At 42.4% G+C, this 20,873-nt stretch overlaps 1 protein-coding gene and 1 long non-coding RNA gene across 7 annotated transcripts in view; one reads left to right on the top strand and one right to left on the bottom strand.

Annotated features, from left to right (window-relative positions):
* Positions 1–18,940, top strand: part of LOC142829170 (uncharacterized) — a 94,099-nt gene extending 75,159 nt beyond the window's left edge. For 2 of the 6 annotated variants that reach the window (XR_012903555.1, XR_012903551.1), the window contains exons 4-9: positions 132–492; positions 812–907; positions 2,435–2,505; positions 4,871–5,685; positions 17,285–17,407; positions 18,806–18,940. This is a non-coding gene — a long non-coding RNA (uncharacterized LOC142829170). The remainder of the gene's footprint in view (positions 1–131; positions 493–811; positions 908–2,434; positions 2,506–4,870; positions 5,686–17,284; positions 17,408–18,805) is intronic. The other 4 variants (XR_012903553.1, XR_012903552.1, XR_012903556.1 and 1 more) reach the window with 4 other exon arrangements.
* On the bottom strand, positions 5,685–19,420 carry FGF3 (fibroblast growth factor 3). Its single transcript, XM_006111464.4, has 3 exons — positions 18,784–19,420; positions 15,777–15,880; positions 5,685–10,452 (listed from the first exon to the last, which is right to left on the bottom strand). The coding sequence occupies exons 1-3, from the start codon at positions 19,052–19,054 to the stop codon at positions 10,120–10,122; spliced, it is 708 nt and encodes a 235-aa protein (XP_006111526.1). The 5' UTR covers positions 19,055–19,420; the 3' UTR covers positions 5,685–10,119.
* Between the last annotated feature and the right edge of the window lie 1,453 nt (positions 19,421–20,873).

Here is a 20,873-nt window from a genome sequence, read left to right as displayed (position 1 = left end):
ACCCTAGAAGGAATCTGGTAAACAAAGGGAGAAGAAAGGAGAATAGCAAGATGACAAAGAGCTCTTATTTTTTGTGTGCTATTTTAAATAAAGAATTTATTGAAAGTATACTGACTGCTTTCTTATTTCAGTGAAAATACAGACTGGCTCCTTACAGTTCATAGGGCAGAGAAGAATGCAGACTCATCGGTTCCTTTACACACTGGATTAGATTTTGACTGAAAGAAGGACAGAACCCAAGAAAATGCCCCTACCATACCCCACTGCAAACCACATGGCACCGAGGCTTCTGCTTGCTCCAGGACTGTTCTGAGTGGCCAAGACCCTAGGGAAATGTCAGCTGATATGGATCGCAGAAACTAACAGAACTGTCTGTACAGTGGAAAGGATTTTACAGACATCATCCAATCTAGTGAAGTATTAACATGTTTGCAATTAACTCTGTCACCTTGATTGGGGTTCAGAGAAGCCAGAGACTCTGCTGAATGAAGTGTATGTGTGTCCATGAAACTATTGTGATTTTCCATGCTTAGCGAAAACTACTGTGATTATCCATGCTTCATGTTATGGCAGAAGAAAAGTGGAGAGAGGGAGATTTGTGTGTTGGGGGAGGGGTAGGTTTATAGAATATAATCACATGGTGAAGAGCTGGGAGGAGGGGTAAAAGACACACATACATGCACAAAAGAACTAATTTAGATCTGATCAGAAAATAATGTATGGGAACTGGGGAAGGGGAGTGTGGAAATTTTCAAAAATGCATTTTTGTTGTTTTTCATTGAAATTGTTTTCATTGACATTTTGTAATCAGCTCCAGAATTACTGATGGCTAATCAAGAAGAAGGGATTTGTTTACTTTGCTATCTTGGACTAACAAGACTGGTGCCAGCCATCACCACCATCACTGGTTTGTATTTTCTATCTCTTTCCCCTGATTTGTTTTGTTAGGGGATTTTATGTAGTGGACTAGTGCCATACCAAAAACTCACATAATTTCTGTGCTGTATAAAAAGTTGAGATTCATGTCAAATTTCCAACTCAGACATTTTTCTTATTGTTTATCTTGCAAAGATTTTTAAAAAGCTTATCCCCATATTCACCTTCTAGGATTTGTTTTAGTCTGCTTTACTATCATAGAAGTTATGATATGATCCCTCTCCACGTGAGAGGTACTGTGATGATTACCTGTTGTGTTTCCTCCCTCTGGGGCATCTGACATTGGCCACTGTTGGCAGACAGGATACTGGGCTAGATGGACCTTTGCTCAGACCCAGTATGGACGTTCTTATGTACTATCACTGCTGTTAAGAAAAGCAGCACATGGTTTCACAGCTGTCCTGCAACCCTTTCAACAATTCATTTTCTGATTGTTTCAAATGCTTCATTGCTTTTCCAGAAAATGTCTTCCTTTGCCCCTTTCCTTCACAAAAAAACCCCAAAACAGATTTGCTCCAAAATTCAAGTTGAAATCAAAATTATTCCTTCTTTCCAATTTCTCTTTAAAGTTGGAACATCACATTTATATAGAACCCTATGAAGCTCACAGTCTATTTTGGTAAATTTCAGTGTCATAGGATTTTTTAAATAGTAAATTTCATTATTTTAGTATTTAAATCCAAAATGTCATGTGTCATAATTGTAGGGTCCTGACTCAAAAAGGAGTTGGGGGGGGTAGCAAAGTTATTGTTGGGGAGGGTTGCAGTAATGTTATCTTACTCCTGTGCTGCTGCAAACAGTGATGTTGCCTTCAGAGCTGGGTAGCTGCTGGCTGGGAGCCCAGCTCTGAAGGAAGTGCTGCAGCCAGAATCACAGAAGGAAGGATGACATGGTATGGTTCTGTCACCCTTGATTCTGAGCTGCTGCTGGCAAGGTAAGGCCTTCAAGGCTGTGCCACTACTCTCTGGCCACCCAGCTCTCAAGTAAGAACAGAAGTAAGGGTTGCAATACCATGATCCCCTGCAAATAGTCTTACAACCTCACCTCCCCCTGCAACTCCCTTTTGGGTCAAGAACCCCAATTTGAGAAAATCTGGTCTCCCTCCTGAAATTGGTATAGGGGAAAAGCATGCAAAAGATGCAATTTCATGGAGAGGAGAGATCAGATTTCATGGTCCATGATGCATTTTTCATGGTTGTGAATTTGGTAGGGCCCTGAGGTGAAAGTGGGTGAGAAATGGCTGACAGTACTGCCCCATACACAGCCGACATTAAAGTGCTGCTGCAGCAGTGCTTCAAGGACCTTACCAGTAGGGCCGCTGAAGGAGGAAGGGGAGGAAGAAGCTGCTGCCCCAGCTCCTGCCACTAGTGTGGCAGTGACAGTCAGAGCCCTGGGCCCCTCAAATTGCTGCCAGAGCCCTGTGGCTCCCAGCTGCCATCACCATGATAGTACTGAAGGGTCAATGAGGGGAGTTTAACCTTCAATTCTTCCTCCCAAGGTCCTGTTCCTTCCAGGGGCCTAGAGCCACCGCACCCTCCTTGTCCAGGACCCCAGTTGCCCTACATACTGGTAAGTCCTTTAAGTTACTTTCACCCCTTGAAGGGTTCCCCATACAATAATGCTGCAGCAAGAGTTATTCCTTCACTTTGGACCAGTGCTACAGAGATTTTTGCCTCCTCCAAAGCAGTAATGGTGAAATTATGCGTAGGTGCTGCTGTTCCAATATGGGATTTCTCACATCTATTTCCTTTTACAGAGCGAGACTAAAGTTACATTCAATGTTTATCGGTAACTATCCCAGGCAAAACAATGACCGTATACATTTCACAAGCATCCTGACACATACTTTTTATTGAGGATGCTCTATTATTCTTAATAATTGGGATGGTATCAACAATGTCTTAGGCTGTATCTAGACTGGCAAAATCTTGCCGCCTGTCTAGACTGGCTGCGAGTATTTGCGCAAGAACACTGACTTTGTACTGTACAAAATCAGTGGTTCTTGCGCAAATACTCCGACATGCCCGCTCAGGGATAAGCCCTCTTGCGCAAGTATTCTTGCGCATGACGGCCAGTGTAGACAGACAAGTTAATTTCTTGCGCAAGAAAGCCCGATGGCTAAAATGGCCATCGGAGCTTTCTTCCGCAAGAGAGCGTCTACACTGGCACAGATGCTTTTGCGCAAAAGGCACATGCCAGTATAGACGCTCTCTTGCGCAAATACTTTTAACTGAAAAACTTTTCTGTTAAAAGTATTTTCGCAAAATCATGTCAGTCTAGATGCAGCTTTAGTGTTTAAAAGGAGCACCCTCGGCCAGTCCCTATTAACATAAATTTGAGTTGTACCTCAGTGGGTCGTGTATGCAATCTGAATTGTATTCAGATACAATTGAATTGTATCAGCCTCCAGGCTAAACTGTTTCTCCTGGGCTCCTGTCTCGTTCCAAAGCACACTTTTAGTGTGAATGAAACATGAAACTCTATGGCCCTGACTATTTAGGATAATTAAATCTGGTATTTTGGCCAAATTCCTACTCAGGTAATTTAATTGTTGTAGCATAATCATATTGATAAACAGAGAAGGCTCTTAACCAAAAACTGGGATCTAAATTCAGATCTCAGTTTCCCAAGTTACAACACTGAGTTTCTTGAAATTTGGGAAAATTCAGATTTGATTTCAAACTTCTACATTGAGAAGTGTTTGGATCTTGGGTTTCATTTGACTCGTTTTAGAGATATGAAGTTCAGAATCAAATTTGATTGAACCCTATTCAGAGATTAGCAAGGAAGCAACCAAGGAAGGGGTTAATTTGTAGCTAGAGGAAAGACCACAGCTGCTTTTCTTGAGTGCAGGGATTTGCAGGGTAGCATGGCTGGGACAGCTGTGGGGAATTAATTAACCCTCCTCCCCACCCCACACCCTACTCTATAAGAGAAATGTGCTAGAAAGACCTGGGGGATTGAGTCAGGGAATAAGGTGGGAGGAGGGTCAAATATGTGGTTGCTGTAAACTATACTTGATACCTTTGCTTTGGCTGAAATAAGCTCTACCTTATACTATTACTTTGACTGAGGGAAGCCCTGTTGTTTTTATATTTGGCTCTTAAAGCGGTGCTTTTCAGTAAATAGAATGCCTACTACATAGAAACTTCAATTTCATCTACTTATGCAGGTTCCTTTCCTGGCCAGTGAGCTGCAAATATATGAGAAGTAGAGGTTATAATAAGGTCCAAATTCTGCTGCATTCATAGCTTGTCAGATCTTACAAAAAAAGAAATTTCAAAGCAATATCCCTGGAAAGGCAGACTTGTGTGTAAATTTAGAGGATTGTGCACTATGTCTAAACAGAGTTAAAAAATTCAATAATTGGAATTTTGCCATAGAAATGTATTCCTAAAATTTTTAATGGCTAAAGCATGGCATTTTCTAGCAGTCAATCTTTAGATATGGTCTGTCACTTCCAAAAGAGTCAGTGAATTATTTTTTAGTTTGTATGTTAGAAATTCTCTCTAAGATTTAGTAACACAATTTAAAAGATAATGCAAAATAAGGGCTGAGGAGAGAAATGAGTCACAGGTGAAAGAGGAAAAAAGTTTTTTTCAGGAGTGTTCTATACCCACATGGAAAGCTAATGTAGCAGCAAGAGGGACAAAGTCTGTTCAAAATAACAAAATCTGCGGAGAAGACTCTTACAGCAGCACAGAAGAGGGTCATGAAAGGTTGTAAATAAGCAGAGAATGGGAAAGAGCAGCAGAAAGAGATCAGGTCTATATGTAGTAATAACTGAAGGATTTTCACGTGGTGCTTTTTTGTGGTGCATGTTTATTTGAATGTGCACTATATTCTCAGACTAACACCTAATTTGTACCTCCAATTTAAGTAATAAGTCAAAAATAATGACACATGGCCTGATCCTTTCTCATTTATGTCATAGGGAGCTTTTCCTCTTCACATCTAGAGGAGCAGGATCTGGCCTCAAAGGTACTGTTTAGAACAACTGGACTAAGTGAGGAAATTTCCTTTGTTCAAGGACTCATGGGGCATAAAGACATTAATCCATTCCTAGGAACACTGTGTTGCCTTGCTGGACCCTCCCGTGAGGATCTTAGTGCCACTATATTCCCCTAATAATTATTTTGAAGCCATTCACCATACAGCTATGGAAACAATATGTTTTTCATTAGAGGGAAAAGGAATTGGTTAATTTGATCCAGAGGGTTTCCTTTGCTGCCCTGCCTGCATGTGTACTACTGAATATGGATATCAGACTCACTAAGCAGACAGACTGCGGGACGCAAATAAACTCTGTTTCTACTGCTGGAGTTTTAGAACTGCATTGCCATTAAGAAATGTCTAAAAATTCAAGAATAATTTTCAGATTGCTTCCATTGTCTGAGTAGCACATGCTTGCTGTACACCATGGACTGAGTAATGTAAGCCATGTATACATTACTGTATTCTCACTATGCTGCACTAAGTAATATATATACCACCTATATAGCATAACCATCTCTGAGAACCCTAGCAGAATTCTTTCCTTCTAGCTCATATCTGACTTCAGAAAGTAATATGCCATTGCCATTTTTCAGCAGGAACTTAAAAGGGAAAGAAGAGCTCTTACCTATTTTCGATGTTTTTTCCAGTAGAGCTCTGAGGAATTTTTATGAAGAATTTCAAGATTTTGAATGGCAATGAAAACTGAAAAAATTGAAATTCTCCATCAAGAAAAACTCCAGGTTTTCTCTGCAGGTAGATCAAAATGTTTCAATGCTAGTTTAAATTTTTAAAATTAATGTAAACACTTATAATTTTACATTATAGTGTAATGCAAATTGAAAACCATTCTCAACCAAAACAGTCATTTCAAAACCAACTTGAAACATTTTATTCCAGAAATATGGAAGCAGGACATGTTGATGTTGCCAGTCTCCCTAGTTTTCTTCCTATGAAATTCTGACAAAATCAGCCTGATTTGAGGGAAGAATTTCAGTTTTGTTGGAACTGCATATGGCCCTGCCAAAATTTCTCTAATTAGCTATGTTTTTCAGACCTTTGGCATGCTATCACTAGCATCTCTCTGTGACAGAGAAGAGAGTAGAAGCATGAGGGCTACATGATACCTCTCCTGTTTGTATCCCTGTTTCTCATTTATTGCATGATACTGATGTTTTTGTAATAACAATTTTAACATAGGGACTAATGGCAGTAAAATGCAGGATAATAGATCAGGGTCTTGGCCTGACATGTGGTTGGCAGTGGCTTTTTTTTTAAAGAAAAAGCTACCGCATGAGGACCTTTTATAGTCTGATTCTCTGAGGTGTATACAATCCCCGTGGCCCAATGCTTTGAAGGGGGTCTGTTCCAGTTTGTATGCACTATACGTACAGCCCTCCGGAGTCCTCTATTGAAAGGCAGGGCAATGCATTCATCTCTCTGGTGGCTGCTGCTTTTAAAAAGATCTATCTCAAAGTTTCTTTGAATTCATCCAGCATCACATAATTACCCTCTACACATTTCAGATTAAGAGATTTAGCTGGGTTGCTGGCCTGAGTGTTCTCTACTTACAATTGCATTAAATAATTGAGCATTAAAACATAGATTTAGAAAGTCTATTCCCTGTATTCACATTTATTCCCCTTTGAAATACAGTATTAGGCACGTCTCTAATTTCCCTTTTCCTGACCAGTGACTGATCAGTATGGTGTAAACTAGGGAACTTAACTCTTCCGAGCACACACATGATCATTTTTTCCTTGCTCTAAATGATCGATAACTTCTTGTCCAGAACATTTATTTTTTCCATCCAATTCTATATGTTTGATATGATTTGCAAAGTATATTGCAGTTCGCTGTTTACCTCTACACGCAGCATCAAGATTTGTGTAACTACCTTCCCCGCTTCCCGCTGTGGGAATTCCACAAACAAACCCTTGTTCCCAAAAAAGTACAGATTACAACAGTAATAGTGATGTGTTTGGGATTAGTACAGAAGTATTTTTATAAAGGGAAGATTATGAATATCACTGCATTTCTTTTTGTGGTCTGCATCCAGAAAGGGGATATTCTTTGGGTTTCAGAAAGGCTCCTCTTCTGCTATGCAACGGTGGCATCTGAACTATTGCAGAACTAAAACGGGACAGAGTTTTCTTTAACTATCTAAATTTGGAGGTGGCTTGAGAATGCTAACAAAGCGGGACAGTTACCATCAACTGTTCTTTAATTATAGATCTGCTTGTTCACCTTCCCAAATCCTTCAAACCTTCTGAAAGGAAACTGGAGACATCTGAACTTGAGCTCTGCTGAAAGCTTCAAAGGCCTATTTAAAATAGCTTAAAATAAAGGTCTGAGTTCAGTACTTTTTTTTTCATATGGAAAGCATTTTGCCAGTGAAAATACGGAAAAGAAGAATACAAACCCTCCATAATAGAAAAGGAAGTAAATATGTAGCATTAAAGAAGAAATTGCAGCCTTACTAAAGCTCTTCAGTTGTGTTATGCTCATAGTCTTGTGGCACAGCAAAATTTCATGAGTACACATTTCTCTAAGGAGTCAGTATATCTGTTGTCTAATTCTCTCTGCTTGCCTTTTTGCTTTGCCCGGCTGCAAGGAATGAGCTTGACTAGAATGTCCTCAAAGTTATAGGCAAGGTTCTGATCTAGTGACACATGGAAATTGATAGCAACACCACTGGCCCAATATCCAAAAGCCTACAGGCCTTGATAATGGTAGAAAATTAACAATTTTACTCTGGTACCCTCCTTTACTCCCTATTGCATCCATTTTTTTGAAATCCCCATTGTCCCCTGAACTGTGCGTCATCACTCTAGAACATTGCTGCAAGACTATTCTCAAAGGGAACAATCCAATTCCAATTGGAAATAAGGGAAAAGCCCTCATTGCCCTCAGGAGTTATATGGGCACAAAGAAATTATAGTTGATACACTGATGTTTATGGTGGTGAATTGAATTGCCACATAAATGGGGCATATTCTTTAAATGTGTTTTCTGTCTGCTGACTTCACTCAGGATTGCACAGATGTAATTAAGAGTAGAATTTGATTCCAAAGAGATAATTACAACAAATTCAAGGGCAGCCAGAGCACGAGAAAGCATGTGCCCACTACGTTAGGGGGGAGGCAGTGAGACATGACCATAGAGAGGAGCCCTTGAAAGCACACATCATAGCTGAATCTGCTTTACTGCCTGTCCTGCATCCATTGCAGCCTCTTTTGCACTTAGCTGTGCTATATGTGGACTTGATTTGCCAAGGTGCTGATCACCTTGACTCTCATACTAACATACTGATTGATATGATGAGTGTCTATGTATACCACTTCTAAATCAGATATTGCTCTGTTAATATGATCACATAAACTGAATGTTAAGTTCCACTTTTCAAAACTAGATACACATTCAGAATAGGATGACACACACACACACACTCTTAACTTAGCAAAAGTTTGCTTCTGGATTCAAATAAAAAATTGCAACTGACCCCATTTCTATAAGGCATTGAACCAAAAAAGTCTAAGCTCACTGATCCAGATCTGGATTTGAACTTTGCAACTTGGTTCTCTCTCTATTTAAAAGCAAGCATTTAAAATAATAATAATTAATAATAGAAAAAACCATCTTGAATCTGTTTTATCATAACCAAATCTTTTTTTTTCTTTTCTCTGTAGGTTAAAATGTATTAAGTCCCAGAACTAAGATTTTTTATATATATATATATAAAACACAACCCAAAGAGAATGTTTGATCAAGGGTCCTCTCCTGAAGGCTAATTTTCCCAAGATACAACTTCCAGTTGAGTTATTGACTTCAAGTAGGAGATTGGGATAGCAGTGGCAGACCCTGAGTTCCTATTTCCTAATATTTTAGTCTTAAAGCAATGAATAAGATTCATAAGAATGGCCACACTGGCTCAGACTAAAGATCCATCTAGCGCAGGGGGGCAGGCAAGAAATGGCCCAGGGGCTGGATCCGGCCCACCAAACCTTTCAATCTGACCCACAGCTCATCCCACTGGATCCACAGGCAGGGAGCAGCCCCAGGGCTCAGAGCAGTTGGCTGTTCCATCTGCCTCTCTGTGTTGGGGGAGGAGGAAAAGCTTTGCACATTGTGAACCCCCTCCTTCACCCAAACTTGCTCTCAGATCCCACATGCTCTCCTACACCCCAATCTGCTACTCTGAGCTCCTTTCTGCACCCAACCTCTGTCCCAGACTCAAATACCCTCCATAGGAAAGTGCAGCCCTTGACCACTTACCAAAATCTTGGAGTGGACCCCACATCAAAAATTATTTCCCTCCCCTGATCTAGCCCACTATCCTGTCTTCTGATAGTAGCCTATGCCAGGTGCTCCAGAGGGAAAGAACAGGACAAGTAATCAAGTGTCGGTGGGCAAGTGATCAATGTTTAATAAACTGGTTTATGTGATCTTCCAGTACTTTATATTAATAAAGCTTAATGCTTTATCAAGCGTCACAGAAATCCATTAAATAACTAGATGAGATGACCTCATGTTTTAATTTAAAAAAATTCTAGAACACCTTAGCAACATAGAGCACTGTTGAAATGTTTAAATTCAAAGTAACCTTACAATTTCAGGTTAAGTTAGTTTCAAGGGAGATAAAAAGAATGATATTGACTTTGTCAAAACAAAGGTAAAAATAAATACAGGTAAATTACAAAATAAACCAGTTCTGATATTTCTGTACTCCATTATAACTTGAATGTAATCCTGTACTGGAAAACCGCTGAAAGGATTAAAAAAGTGCTATGCTTTCTTTCAAGAAACAGGTGATAGGTGTAAAATGTTCCGAGTGGAGAATGGTTCACTGGGAGAATACACCAATAAGAGAACATCTTAAAGTAAGTTTAAAAAAAATAAAATTAAGGAAAAGAAAAATGTTAAAGGCCATTGACAAAATTATTACATCCATCTAATTTACATTTGAATGTGCCTCAATTTATGTCCCTTGTTTTTGCCACAGTAATAATTCTAAAATATCTAAAAGTAAATAGGTTTAATGTGACATCAAATATATATATATAGATATACACAGTGTATCAAAAATGTCCCTGTTTCTATATCATACAATCACTGCTGTTTGTTTTCTAGGCACACTTCAAAAACTCTTGTTTGCTTTCAGTCCCCATCCCAGCCTCCCCAAAGAATCCACTAGTGTCCTCTCCTTCTTCTCTGATTCTTACTTGGAGGTTTCAGTAGACTCTCTCTGGATTTAACATTTGTGTGAAATACGCGGACCATTTCATGATCTTTGTTATCCAGAACCCTGGGCAGAAAGAGAGAGGATTTCTGTGTCCTGCGGGTTTTAAAACCCCTTCTTGGTCGGCCTTTCCCATTGATGGAGACGTACCATAGTCTCTCGGCACTGGCTTTGCGTTTGGGGTTGGCTCCATTGGGCACTGTCCGGTGCAGGCGAGATGCATAAGTGTTGTACCCTAGCTCATGGATCCTTTCCACGAACTCACACTCTGCATTGTAAGTTTCCTGTAAAGCAAATACAACAGCCATCAGCTCCAGAAAGACAGCACAGACAATAGTTCAGCATCCTGACTAGTGCAGGGACAGGATGTACAGAGGGCTTCATTGGTTATTAAACTAAGGACTGCATCATATAGAAGAAGCAACCTAAGATTAGAATGAAAGAAAGGTGGTATAAAAGGGATTCAGAGAAGACTAACAGCCTCTATCTACCTTTCCATCTATTAACAAGGTCCCACAGTATCAGAATTGTTAACAATTCACAAACTAATCTGAAATAAAGGGACAGTAATCCAAACTGTTACTTTTAAAATTGCTATATGTGTCTATGGATATTTCCCTCTGTAGATGATCTTTATTGACTTACCACTAATCAAAACCACCTCACTATTACTTTGTACTCCCCTAGATCTGTTTGTTGTATCCACCTGTTTTCTCTTTTCTGGTACTTGGATCACATGCTCTGTTCCTTTGTGCATGTGTATATGACTCCATCACAGTGGAGCCTGATCACTGACACAGGCCTGATCACTGACTTCAAAGTGTTACCGCAATGCAAATTAATAAGAAAAACCTTACATTGGCTTGAACATGGAACTGGGAACACAGACTTTCTAAATTCTAGCCCCAGCATTGTTACTAAATCACTGTGTTAATTTGGGCAAATTGCCTAATCTCTTGAGTTCAATTTCCCATCTGGAAAATGGGAACTATAGCGATATGAGGATTTATTAATTAATGTCTGAAAAATCACATTGAAGATGGAAAGTGGTGAATAAGTACTCAGGAGTATCATTACAGTTTGTCCAACCAAGAGGAAAATATTAGTGTGCTTGCATTTACAGACCTATAACTGTATGTCTGCACACTGAAAATATAATTTCAATTTCCTGGGTGTCTACCTACTATGACCATTTTGAAACCATTAAGGAGGCAAAATTGTGTATCTTGACGATGAACTGCATATTAATAGATAGATGCAATTCACCTATGGACTATTACAGTGATCTAAGTCCTAAGTAATGGTTGCCTTTAAACTTCCTCAATATCTGGTTGGAGGTTAAAAAGGTGGGCATAAACTTCATCCTGAATGATCTCTTGTAGGGGAGCCTGGATGGCCCTCCCTTGACCAGAACAACAATGTCTGCATTACTAGGCCTTGTCCAAAGTATGGATCGCTAACAAAGCAAACCCTAGGCCTGACTCAAGTCTGGTGCACGCAGGCAAAGCCAAAAAGGGTGGGGGAGAGTCAGAAGTGCTTGCTCAATTATGCATAACTTGTAAAGGACAGCAAGACCAGGCCAAGAAGACCAGAAACAACCTGGTACTAACTAGTACATCCCATTTTTTATAAGAGAAAAATACCAGAGACAGATGAAAAACTATTACGTGCTTTTGCAATATTTTGGCATAGCAAAATGTATCCTAGATATTGGCATAATAAGTATCTTATGCAAAACATAATTGATCAGTAGATATTACTAGAATGACCAAGTTGAGTATAAATATAGGGGTAGAAAACCTAATCAGTGGGAGGGATTAAGTAAGGTGTCTCCACTACCTTGTTCCCCACACACATCCTTCGTGGGACAAACATGCTCCTTTATGCCATTCCCCTCCTATAACCATGACAAATTCATTTTCATCAAACCCCATACTTGCTGCTCACTTTAATGTATGCTCACTTTTCATGTGAGACACCCAGTTTTGTCCCTCGGATGAAAATGAGGTTTGAGAACTCCCACATGAGGCAATGAGTTCAGTATCTTGCCCCTGCACTGGCTTCTTATGTGACCTCGGACAAGTCATTAAAGGCCATTTTTAAAGGCATTTATGTGCCTGAAGATGAAGATATGTGCCCATTAGACATTTTGAATATCCCACTAGACAGCTGCATCTTTAGACAGCTAACTGCCTTTAAAAATCTGGCTGTACGTTTCTCTGTGCATCTATTCCCCATCTGTAAAATGGGACTGTTATCGCTGCCCTATCTCACAGGAATGTTGTAAAAGACAAATATATGTGGTTATCAGATACCATCTTGATGGGAGGCATAGGCAGTTTTCCTTCTGCACTTCTGCATTTGCTCCCATCGGCCTCCTGCTATGGGATGGTGCAGAAACGCAATGTAAGATATGTCGACTCCAGATACGTTGATCGTAATTTACGTAGCTGGAGTTGCATATCTTACTTTGACCTTCCCATGTAGTGTAGACCAGGCCTTACAGAGTTATTACTTCAGAATAAAGTCACTTTTATTTTGACTAGGGTGTCCACAGTGGGAGTTATTCCAGAATAGCTCTAATTCAGGGGTGGGGAATTTGGGGGGGGGGGGGGGGTTTGAGGGCTGCTGACCCATAGAAAAACCAGTTGGGGGCCTCACACATGTGAAAAGAAAAAGAATCACTCACTGATGTGGTCCCCATCTGAGAAGCAGAACGACACTCCCCACATTCCCCTCACATACCAAAGCCTTGTGTGCTCCAGCTTCTGGGGGTGATGGTGGGAGGGCTGGAGCACCACCACAGACTCCCCAATACTGGGGGAGGGGAGCTTGGGGGCTGGATCCAGGCAAGTCAAGGGCTGCATCCAGCCCCTGGGCCTTAGATTCCCCCCCCCCCCGCTTTAGTGGAATAGTTATTGCATAATAGAACAATGGGGATATGGGTTGGTTTATGGAGAGACTTGACAGTTCTTACCTGGGACTAAGGGCAAAGGGAGTGAGGCAGAACCAGCAAGGAAGTCCATAACAGCTTAGCTGGCTGATTGTATTGGCTTGATCGGGAATGCCTGTATTTTAGGGTTTGTCTCTCTTTGGTAGCCTAAGGACTTTCAGATTCTGTGTGCCAACTGACTAATAAATTGGAATGCTGTTTTGGTACAGGCTGCCTGCCGTCATGGCAAATACTAACTGAGAGCATTGTGCCCTGCCTGAAGGGGCACAGTACAATACCCCTAACAGCCCCCTGCTGCTGGGAGTCAGAAAGAGACAGGAATCATTGACACCTGAAAGCCCGGTGTTGGAGTCAGAAAACATGGGCCTGCTACTGTGGGCCTGTGTGAACCCTTGGGGTTCAGTACACTAATGGTGCACACCCAAGTGACTGGCTCTAGACTTGTGTATAGTCCAGAGGCGGTGACTCAATCTAATACATTTCCTCATGTATAACAAGTCCATGGTATATTCTCTCCTGGTGTGAATTGTTGCCTGTTATTTTCCCCATGCAAAAGAATTGAGAACAGAACAGCTTTTCCCACTCTGGTCCCTTCCCCTCCAGAGGAGAAGTTTTGAACATTAGCAGGAGTAGCAAAGACAATTTTTCATAATTCAAAGGACCCTTTTGCAGCTGATTCCTCTCCAACTGAAGCTGAGACCAATTTCTGCAGCCACAAAGTGGCCTGAACCTCTTTCTTGCACTGAAGGGAGAGTTCCAGGAGGGAAGGTCTTTCAAGGGATGTCTATACAGCAGGGCTAAAGCCAAAATAAGCTACGCAACTTGAGCTATGCCAGTTGTGTAACTTAAGTTGAAATAACTTATTTCGGCTTTTGGTGCTGTCTACACAGCAGGAAGTCACTTCCTCTGAATTCCCTTATACCTCATATAATGAGGGTTACAGGTGTCAGAAGTCCTCCTGCTTGACATTATTTTGACATTAAGTTGAAATAACTACTTGCTGTGTAGATGCAGACTATGTTCTTTCAGAATAATGTCAGTTATTCTGAAATAATGCTGCTGTGTAGACATAGCCTTAGGCCCATCTCTTGCTTCTCTCCCTCATGAGAGGTGAACCTTTTTTCTTAGGAGTCTGTTACCAGCATTTAAATTCAGCCTAAATGACCTGGGGGAAAATATCTAATCTGAACAAGGTAAAGTAAGAATTTACTTTAACCTCCATCGTTCATTTGGGATGGACTACTTTTCTGAGCTGGTGGAAGAACACCATTCTGGAAAAGGGATGCTCAGTCAATAGGTCTAGTTGGGAGCACAGGGATAGCCCCTGTCTCTGGTGCCACATAACAGAGCCAACAAAAGGTACATTCCACTTCAGCAGTGTTCCTTTGGTGAAGCTACTTTTGACAGAAGTCCACTATTCAAACAAAGGACCATCATCTGTATGTACCACCCCTTTTTCAAGTCCCTCTTGACACTACAGAAAGATTCCTATAAAACAAACAGAAAATACTTTGGAGGTGATAGAAATACATAAATATATTAGGTTAGCTGAGAACTCACTTTTTAAGATTGAGTTATGCATGCCATATGTGCATGGAAAACCTCTCCTAGCTTGAGAAGGTATCATATTGCTCAATCAATAGAATTACATATAATAACTAGGTGTGGGAAGCAAGTTTCAGGTAACTATATTTTACCCTGCATTTTTTTTCTTTTAAAATCTGCTTTCATGTTTCAGGATTCCTGAGAATTTGTACAGTATCATTGCTACATAATAACAGTTTAATGCCAAGGTTGCCAGAGAACAATCAAAGACATTGGACCAAATTCAAAGTTGATGGATAATAAAGTGGTGTAAGTTACATGTTGGTAAATAGTTTCTGGTACCTAAGGGAATGTAAAGGTGACTAAGCTGAGGTATTTTACACACCAGAAGTGATATTCTGGCCAAACTGAAGTCAATGGCAAACTCCTATTGACTTGACAGGAGCCTGGATTTCACCCTAAAAGTCTGGAAGAAAGAGTAAACGTAAATTAATGGATTGAGGTGCTATTTACACCTTCTTATGACTTTTTGTAGTTGCTTTTCCCCCTATAGCTCTGTTTTCTGGCAACAGCTTTAGTTTTCTTACATTTGCATGGAGCCCAATTTTGTACTCTGTAAAGAGAAACTCCCATTGACATCAGTGAAGGATTTTCTAATTTTCAAGTTCCATCTTACACTTTGCCCTACTTCTGGTGTCAAATGTACAATTTGGGCCATTGTGAATAGATATTGATATATTTCAGAGGCTCGCTTCTGATGTATTTTTCATGCTTAATTCTATATAACCCAAAAACTTGACAAGATAATATTAGCCTTTTCCAGAAAAAATATTTTTGTCTCATTGGATGTAGAGGTATCCAGAAAAGTTAGAATATGCAGCACTTTTATAACACCAGTCCTCTGTGGCTCTTAAATCATTTTGCAAACTGTAACTGATTTCCTAGAACAAACTCAAAGATAAAGCTGGTATGGCATTTAATCTTTTTTCTGTTTATGCATAGTAGATAAACCCTGTCCACTCAGGATAACAGTGCTTCCTCTCTCCCTTGTCCCGTATAGAACATTTAAATACAATAGTTAAGGTACCCCAGTCTCAAAGAGAAACTTACTGAAGCATAAAGTCTGCCCCTTTTGTTCATTGCCAGGTAGCTGCCAGAGAACAAACCTTTGATGGCAACAACTCCAACATCAACTGCAGTTATCTCTAGAATACCTAGAAAAAGAAACAGAAGAGAAATGGGCTGTTCCCCTTCATATGTAACTTTCTGAAATACATCTGAATAGCCACTTACCTCCAGAATACGAGTTCACACTTACACTAACACATGCAAGAAGAGATACTGCAATCATGTACACAAAACAGGACTCTAACAAAATCAGACAATAAAAATAAAATAACTAGAAGGAAAGTGTTTGAAGCTGACAGCAAATCCCTACTTGTTTGATTGAAATTTAATTATTTTGAGAAGGAAAGACCAAACGTTGAACTACAGGTTCACCTAATCCTATATGTATATATAAAAAAGTTCAAATCCCCTTTAATGCTTTTCTTGGGACACCAGAGCACTTGACTTATTGAAACTGGTCACAAAGGTACCCATTTCAGGACAATGCTCTTTCTGAGGTATCCAGCATAAAGTGGAGTAAGATGGCTGATTCTTAGAGATGTATACAGAGTCATGAAAGGAACTTGTCATCCAGAAAGTTGATGGAGTGCTTGAAACAAGGACTGTATGAGCACATCTACACAGCAGTGTTATTTGAAATAACTAACTTTATTCCAAAATAACATATGTCTGTGTCTACACTATGAGCAGTTATTTCAACATAATGTGGAGCTGGAGGACTTCTTACTCCGACTCCTGTAATCTTCATTTTATGAGGCGTAAGGGAAGTTAGAGGAACAGTTCTCCACCTCAGACTTCCTGCTGTGTAGACAGTGCCAAAAGCCAAACTAAGCTATTTCGACTTAAGCTACACAATCAGAACTGTATGGGGGAGGGGCGATGTGTGAATGTACTCCCCATGATCTCCCAAGTAAGCATGCTCTGGATGGTTGGGGGAGGGCAGGAGCAGTATGCTGCCCAAGCCTCCCTCCCTTATGCTCTGGCCAGCCAAAGATTGGGGCTGATTTCTCTGCTTACTTGGGGAACCATGAGGGTGCATTCACACCCTTGCAGTCCACATTTACCAAAAAAGCATGCAGGCATCCAAAGTAATTTGTGCGTATGAGCCTGGTAATTAATGTAGCTCAGGTTGCATAGCTTATTTCAGCTTTAGCCCTGCTGTGTAGACCTGCCCTATGACAATAAAAGAAGATATTTCAGCCCACAGAAGATCAGGTCTAATGCACTAAACAAGAGAGTGTGTGTGTGGGGGGGGGGGAGGGAAACCCAGCCCCCCAAAGCGGTTACACCCAGCCAAAAGATGCTAAGAGGCAAATCATGACAGAACTGTGTGAGGGAAGATGCTGAAGGGGGAGTTGTGATACCCCTGCAAATGTGTGTCTCCTTTCTGAAGCTCCCACTTCGGCACTTCTGGTTTACAAGTGTAACCCACACAGCCAGTGGGAACCACACTAGTGTGCGGGTTACATAAGCTCTCTGTAACTCCACAGAAGCCGAAATGGTAAGATCCCTGGCGTTTCAAGCCAGGCCTGTCTCCTGCCCATTAGAGGAGGCGCTGTTTCCTATTGTGCTGAGTTAACCGCTTGCTCTGCCCTCAATCTCCACCCAGTCGGGTAAGTCCTGTTCGAACCGCTGCTTCGCACCGCCGGGCGCTGGCCTGTGCAGCCTGGTGTTCTAAAATCCCGTCGTGTCGTGGGCACAGCGCCCTTTGCTCCTGGCACACCCCGTTTCGGCTTAATTCCGGCTGGTTGCCAGCAGGGTCCTCCGGGGTAAAAGCCTCTCCCACCTCGCATCCCCCTAGGAGGAGACAACCCAACAGCCGGGGGTGGGGGCCGGGAGGCAGCCCACAGCCGGACGCGGGAGAGCTCATCTGAAAGCCATTGGCTGCCCAAAGGCTCCTCAGACATTGGCCCTGGTCCTGGCGGGGTGGCCGGGAGCCTTGCAAGGGAAGGTGAGGAGCGATGCCTGCGGCGGATCGGAGTGACAGCTGGGGGCAGGCAGCCGCTCGATCCCCGCGAGTGCGTTCCCCCCGACAAGCTGCTTCCTGCGACCTGAGGGACTCAGCGGAGGGCGGGGGGAGGCAAAGAAGATGCCCAAAGAAAAGGGGGCTCGGGGCGTAAGTTGGTGCATCTTACACCTGAGCTGCAAGAGAAGAGGGAGAGGGAGAGATTGGGTCTATAGGCCCCCTCCTGTCTCCAAACCAGAGGCAACGGGAGGGAAACAACGCTGGTTTGACTTTTTTAGAAAGCGGAGGTGGGGGTGGATTTATTGCCCATTGCCCCGGCTGCTTTCTGTCCGAGCTGGGGGCAATTCCCTGAGGGGGATCCTGGAAGTTGGTTTAACTTGAACTAGTCATTTAATAGGGGCACCGATTCTGGAGAAAACCGAGGACCCGAACCTGCCCCCGGTTCATCTCAGCCATAATTCTGCTCTGGGTCCCCATCTGGATTTCTCCCGTCTGTGCCTTGCCCGTGGGGAAAGGAGTCGGGCTAATACTGTGTACGAAAAGGGCAGGGGGGAGGAAAGAGATGGACCCAGTGTGATCAAACAAAACCCACACTCCGGGGCAGAAGCGCTGTTCCTCTAACGGCTCTCAGCAACTTCGGAACTCCTTGCTTTCTGGAGGGGCACATGGGGGCTGCAAAGAAACCCAGGGCAAAATCCGGCTGAATCTGAATACAAACATCCTAATAATAACGGGGCATATTCTGCTCCCTTAACCCTGCCCCCTCCTCCCCCACTAGTAGCACCTTAGTTAGGATTGACGCTGGAGCAAGGCACTGCTGAGAGCAAAGGTGTCCAAATCTGCCCCCACCCCCACCCCCCGTGTGTCTGTTTCACTGTCACTTCACTCTAAATATCCCCAGGCTTGTTCATCGCTTTGGTTTCTAAGGTTAGACCTGAAGGACAATTCAGCTGGTAATTGGAAGCCCCCTGCAAAGCTAATAGAGGAGGAAATGGGCAGGGGAGAAGCACGCATGGTACTTACTGAAGACGCTGTTTTTCTCCAGGCTGCCGTTGATTTTCCCATTGGGGTGGATCTGGAGGTGATACTTAGTGGCACAGTAGAGCTTCCTGAGCCTGGGCGCTCCCCCGAGATGCTCATAGACCCCGCCGCGCCCCCCAGCATCTCTGCGTAGCCTTAGGTCACACGCCTGGCCTTTGGCACAAGAAGGTACCTTGAGCACCTCCGCGGCCAGCCCTTGGGACCAAGATTCCCGCAACAAACTCAGCAGCAGCAAGATCCAGATTATAACCATCGTGGCATGATGGCCGCAGCGCTTAGTCTGCTGGGGAGAGCAAGGCTTGGAGCAGATGACACCAGGGGTCCCATCAAAGAAGTCTTGCTAGCAGCCCTCCACAGTTGCAAAGCGCACACTGGCTCAACTCGTGACGCATTGGCAAGATTGTATCTGCCTCGATCTGTCCCTTTTATCTGTCTTAGCGCTACTTAAATCAATAGACACGGGCCGGGGCCACCGAGGAGTCCCAGCTGTTTGGATTAGATGGAGCTGCAGTGATCAGAGTTCTCCTTGGGTCTCCAGCTAGACAGACTGAATGCATGAGAGAGAGAAAGAGAGAGCGCCACTGAATTTCAGGAAAAGACGGGGGGGGGGGGGGGGGGGGATTCGTTGATCGACGGAGCATAGAAATAAAAGACGCTTCCTGCAACAATAGCCTGATCTGCGACCAATTGATACAAAGCAGGGAGGCAAAGGTATCAGTCTTGTGTGAACTCCCAGAGTGCAGCCTGGATAAAATTACACAGCATCACACACACAGAGCGAGGCACACACGGTGGCTTCTTGCGGGTAACCGCATGGGGGAGAAGGCAGGGGGGGCAGTAGCAGCCAGCCACAGCACATCTGAGGGGCGCAGCACTGTTACTGCCTTGGCTTGCCCTGCTTTGAAAGATCCAAAATAAAACAATTATGCATCTGAAAATTATACTGCGAGGCGCTCCTCTGTGGGGTCTGTCACTTCGCCCTGGCTACTCCGCATCGCAGATGACAATACATGACAACTGGGATGACTGACGTCCAAATAAAACAACGTGGGGAAGTAGCTTTTACAAATGCACATTTTAAAAGGGGAGCATAATAAAAGGGGTTCACACACAGGCTAAAAGGAAAATACGTATTAAAGGATTTCACTGTCAGTCTTTAGTGACTTCAACTTCTTTCTTCCCTTTGTCCTGAATGCTGAAGGAAAACAGTTATTAGTAAATCAATCAATTCACGGTTGCTAGTAAGCAATATTTGGATGTGTCTTTTAAGACGGACGCATTTCTAAATTAATTAATGATGCAAACTACTCCCAGTGAGAGAGAAAGTGTGTGTGTGTGTGTGTGTGTGTGTGTGTGTGTGTGTGTGTGTGTGTGTGTGTTCTTGCATATATTTGCAAGACATTCGTGTTAATCTTTTTTCCTTAACTTATCATTGTTGTTCACTGGTAAATTACATCAGGCAAAACAGTTAGGTTTCGCTAGGACTTCTCCAGTTGCTAGTATGTAGCTTCACACAACTACATCAACTCCCTTCCCCCTTCTAGGGGAGTTACCTATAATTAAAAAGGATCGCAAAAGGGTATCCAACGTCAAATATAGATATGTACTGCCCAGGTATGTAACTCGAAAGAAGCTAATTTATTACATTTGCATCTAAAGCAAGTCAATAATTACAAATTTCATAGACGTGTTTGAGAGAAAATTAGTGTCTGAAGGCCACTCAAATGCGGCTTGGAAGGGAGCCGTGTCAAAAATGGAGCATTTGACCTTGACCAATAGGATGTTTTATTTACTGTCGGTTATAAGAAAATAGATAAAATAAGGCTTTCCTTCGGAGGCTAAGAAGAGCTTCTTACATTTGAAAGCAACGCAGAAGAAAATAAGCTTCTCCTGGACGGAAAAACAACCGAAGAGGAGCGATCTTTTTCTAAAAGGAATGGCAGGCGCACAACATGATCTAGAAAGCGATTCCCTTTTAGATGGTCTTAAAACTTAGTAGCCCTCCAACGCTAAAAGGCTTCTCACCCTGTAGGTGTCTGGAAGAAAAGCAAATACATGAAGGAACCAGGCGC

Source organism: Pelodiscus sinensis, chromosome 4, assembly GCF_049634645.1.
Source record: "Pelodiscus sinensis isolate JC-2024 chromosome 4, ASM4963464v1, whole genome shotgun sequence".
NCBI lineage: Eukaryota > Metazoa > Chordata > Testudines > Trionychidae > Pelodiscus > Pelodiscus sinensis.
The sequence above is the reverse complement of the archived record's forward strand: the minus strand, read 5'-3'. Positions and strand labels throughout refer to the sequence as shown.

Bases quoted from the DNA above. Each gene is read 5' to 3' on its own strand.
- FGF3 (XM_006111464.4), bottom strand. From the start codon at position 19,054: ATGGTTATAATCTGGATCTTGCTGCTGCTGAGTTTGTTGCGGGAATCT. The intron at 15,881-18,783 runs GTAAGTACCATG...TTCTTTTTCTAG, and splicing joins GGAGAAAAACAGCGTCTTCA to GTATTCTAGAGATAACTGCA. The intron at 10,453-15,776 runs GTAAGTTTCTCT...TTTGCTTTACAG, and splicing joins GGGGCAGACTTTATGCTTCA to GAAACTTACAATGCAGAGTG.